Source organism: Nematolebias whitei, chromosome 3 (assembly GCF_014905685.2).
Source record: "Nematolebias whitei isolate Nwh7 chromosome 3, NemWhi1, whole genome shotgun sequence".
NCBI lineage: Eukaryota > Metazoa > Chordata > Actinopteri > Cyprinodontiformes > Rivulidae > Nematolebias > Nematolebias whitei.
In genome coordinates this window covers 45,714,686-45,719,124 of record NC_056500.1, presented here as the reverse complement: position 1 = coordinate 45,719,124, position 4,439 = coordinate 45,714,686, and the positions used below count along the sequence as shown (strand labels likewise).

General features: G+C 44.3%; 1 protein-coding gene across 1 annotated transcript in view; it reads right to left on the bottom strand.

Moving 5' to 3' along the window:
* sned1 (sushi, nidogen and EGF-like domains 1) overlaps window positions 1-3,315 on the bottom strand; it is an 82,380-nt gene extending 79,065 nt beyond the window's left edge. Inside the window, 1 exon segment of the mRNA XM_037675013.1 lies at window positions 3,109-3,315. Coding sequence (XP_037530941.1) covers window positions 3,109-3,315 — 207 coding nt within the window.
* Window positions 3,316-4,439: the final 1,124 nt, after the last annotated feature.

The window sequence follows — 4,439 nt, the reverse complement described above, 5'->3', positions numbered from 1 at the left end:
TGTGAGTGAGAGAGTGAATGGTTGTTTGTCTCGTTTGTCTCTATGTGTCCCTGTGATGGACTAGAGACCTGTCCAGGGTGTCCCCCGCTTCTCATACAGTGACTGCTGGATATGAGACCCAGTGACCCCTGCGACCAGAAAAGGAAGGAGCAGGTAAAAGATAATGGATGGGTGGATGCAGAAACCCTTCTCCCTTAGTTCCTCCCATTCTTGGGTCTTGATGCTTATTAGAACATTTGTAGTTGTACAAAAGAAAGTAAAGGAATAGCTTTAGAAAAAAAAACTTGATCACCTTCTGTTCTGTTAAGTCCCTTCACTCCTAGGTGAGTTGGACCATAAGACAAGCCAACACCTTCTAGTTGTACCCTAAATTTATTAGAGAACTCAAAGAAATTGTGCATTTTTCTAGTGCCTATCTTTTGTATAGTGTCCGTAGTAGGGGTCCGAGATGGTGTAGAGGTAGGAAGCAAACTTGGGACCAGAAAGTCACGGTTCAACTCCACACCATTCCCACATGTTGTAGTGTCCTTGAGCAAGACACCTAAAGCTGTAAAGTTTGCAGATGATACAGTGGTGGTGGGATGCATCACAAACAATGATGAGTCCAGCTACAGGCAGGAGGTGGAACACCTGGAGAGCTGGTGCAGGAAGAACAACCTTGACATCAATGTGAAGAAGATGAAGGAGATGGTCATGGACTTCAGAAGGAACAGACACACCTACCCTTCTCTGAACATAGGAGAATCTGCAGTGGAAGTGGTCTCCAGCTACAAGTACTTGGGTGTGCACCTGAGTGACAACCTCAGCTGGAGCAACAACACCACCAGCCTGATCAAGAAAGCTCATGAAAGACTCTACTTCCTAAGGCGGCGGAGACAAGCTGGTCTGGGAAGCTCAGTCCTCCCCTCCTTCTTCAGGTGTGCAGTGGAGAACATCCTGTGCTCCAGCATCAGCGTGTGGCATGGATGCTGCACAGCTGCAGAAAAAAAAGCTTTGCAGAGAGTGGTGAAGGCTGCACAGAAGATGTTGGAGTCAGTATCCCCACCATCACAGACATCTACACCTCCAGATGCAGGAAGAGGACCACCTGCATCATGAAGGACCTCACTCACCCAGCACACACATTTTTTGCCCCGCTCCCCTCAGGAAGGAGGTAAATGGCTGCATGTCGTTCAATTTTACACATAAAAGACTAAAGTATGACGTGGTAGTAGCTGAGGATCATTCACCACAAATACTTTGAGCGTGGCATCTCACAGTGTTACACAAGATTGCGTGAATATTGTTTTCAAAGTTTGATCAAAGCAGCAACAGCATGTGATTTCTCAACATAAAATAAGTCTTTATTCTAAAGTTGGGGCATAAAAGTGTTCCTTCAAGGAATGCTGAGCCTCTTCTTGTTTGCTTTACTATTTCAAATGGTTTTGTTTCTTTGTCAGTTTTATTTTATTTTTTTGGTATTATATTAAAATAACTTAAGTGAAGTTTTTAATAAGTGCTTTGACTTTAACATCTGTGAACCCATTGTTCAGAAGCTCTGAAAATGATTTGCATTCTGTTAAAGCAATCGGTCAATTCTCAGATAAAACAGCTGGACAGTTCCAGAGGGAAGACCCCTGCCATGTTATCTGGTGTGTAGGAAGAAAGGGGGAGGAAACTGAGGAGGAAGAAGAGGAGGAGAGATCCCAGCAACCCAAGAAAACTCCCTGATACAAACCATAACAGAGAAACAGCTCGGTTACCAGGAGGCAGAAATAGGACTGGAAGTTGGGAAAGACCCAGGTCTGCAGAGAGATTTTTAAGTGACATTAGAGATCAGCGTAACCACAGGCTGGAAGGGTTTGGAAGTCCTTGAATTCACGGCCACATCTGAAAAATATACATTCTGTGTATGTTTTAATTATTTAATTTTGTTTTACAGGAAACTGCTGTGAAAGGTAAAAGGGATCAGTAATGCTAATGAATGAAGACAGTGCCCACACGGCGCTTGGCTCTGCAGCTGTCCTGTGGCTGCAGCCCGGGGCCTTGGAAGGAACTCTTGGGAGAAATTATTGATATAAATTTACCTCTCGGTACTGAATGAAATATTACCTGTTCAAAGCAGTTCCTCAATCTGTGACTCACGTTTTTTTCCAGAAATTTAATGGATTCAGGTGAGGCATTTAAAATGAGTGGGTCTGTTATTTCATGTGCCTGTTGTACTTTTAGAATTACATTTAGTGATATGCTGAGCAACACAGCTTATTTGGTCATGTTTGTTCATCAGTGAAAACATCCTGCAGTGTGCCAGCAGGTTGTAAGACACTACACTTATAAACATTGTTTATCCCCTGCATGTGAATCAAATGAGTCCGCTTAGATTAGAAAGACAACCTTTAACCTTGCCAGTTGTTGCCATGGGTCTTCAGCCTCCTCCTGTCCAGGATCTGAACAGGGGAGGAGGCAGGCAGGACTCCAAGCGAGGAAACAGATTCAGAAAGCAAGCGTGGATGCATAACCACAACAGGTGGTGTTGATTTAAGGGCGTTCTGCCTTTCCAATCTCTGGAACCGAACCCAATACATGACAAAGGCAGATCAAAGGACGTTTCACTGTGGTGTGCTAAAACCCTTGTCAAACTATTCAGCTTCTTCCCATGAGCACTGTTCCTCTCCCTTCGGCGTGCATGTTTTCTCTCCACTTTAGCTTCTTATGAAAATGAATTACTCACAGATGCTGAACACAAACTGTCATTTCCTTGCACTGTTTTTTTACGTGTGAATTTATCAGAACAGAGGTTAGCACTATTCGTCTCACAGATTCCCCTCTGTGCACTTTGAGAGTGCTCAGAGTGCAGGAAAGACAGATGTAAAGTGGGAGTCATGGTTCCAATGGTCAGTCATGATGTTCTGAGTACATGAGATTACTCAACAGAGCACGCGAGAGAACGGGAACATATACAAACTCTCAAAGCAGTTTAGTGTTTGGCTTTGCATCAACTCATCTCCCTAAGGCTCTTATCCTCCACAATTCACACTCTGTCAGTTTCAGCTGCCTGCAGCCAAGTGCATGCACACATTAAAGACATACACACAACAGAGCAAAAAATAGACTGAACTCTGTACTCACATAGAGTCCTGTGTGCCTGTCACCAAAGAAGGGGAAGGCAACAGAGATCTCTTGAAGTCCAGAGCCTCCGTCGTCCTGAGAGATGGTCTGAGAGTCCCCGCTGTCCTCACCGTAGGGGTAGAAGTCCTCCAAGGGCACAGCAGAGTCCACCCTGGGCAGCAGGGTGCAGAAGCAGGACAGAAGGGCTTGCAGTACCAGCAACACCATGGCCTCAGCCACCTAGGGATGGAGCTGACAGCGAGCACTGTGGAAAAGGAGGGAGGAGCTCACACACCTCAGGCAACAAGTGCAAAAAGAGCAGAGCAGGACAGGACTGTGCGTTCCTCCTCTCACGGCAGCTGGATACCTCCCCTGCTCCCCGGCTCTGCCTCCGTCTCTTGTTCTATTAGCAGAGAAGTGGGCTTCTTGTGTGAGACAGGGGAATACTGTAGATTCCTCGCATTCTCCTTTCTGCTGGACTCTGCATAGGATCTCACAGGAATAAAATGAGGAAAGAAATTAAGGGGTGTGAGGGGGGAGAGCAGCGTGATTCAGCTGAAATGTTTTTATTTAACAATCCAGTGATTCGGTCCCTGATGGCCAGCTTAGAAATATCCTCAATAAAAGCTCTATGCTGCTTGCCAAAAGAGTTCTTTCAGTTTAGGCCCCACCTCCCCCACAGGGATTCACTACCTTGCATAATTAGCTCCTTTCAGCCAATAGTTAGGAAGAGGCTGGTAACTGGATAAGCATGGGGCGGGTCTATGTTAATCAAAGGGCTGCTTTAAAGAAGCTCTGAAAAAGTTTCCCCTCTTCAGTTGGACTCCTGCACAAGGCAGGCTGTGTTGCACGGTGAAGATAGATGCATGTGAAACAGCAGAGAAAGTATGCAGGAACTGAAAGGTGCTGCAAATTGGATATAAATAAAAACATCCTCAAAAGACAACCTCACATATTTCTGCGTCAGCAATCTGTGAGTGTTTTACTCTCCACTACAACCGATGCACGTCGGTAAAACAATGGCTGCATCCTTACGTGAAAAATGTACTAAACATGTATAATGTTTGAGGTTATTAAGAGTTTTCACGTGTCACAAACAACAACTTTTAGCAGGATAAAGAAATAACATATTAAGGCCAACATGTAGTAGCAGTCAGAGAATCCTTCAAAAGTTCAAAAAGGCTTTTAACTTAAGACACTAAAGGAAGACGCTTTCTACCACAAAGTTGTTTCATAAATTAATTACGTGACCAGCAGAAATGTCATCATTTATTTGTACATCTAAACACGTTTGATGAACTGTGGCTATGTGAATAAATACATTTGATATGATTGAAAACAAAAAGTATTTT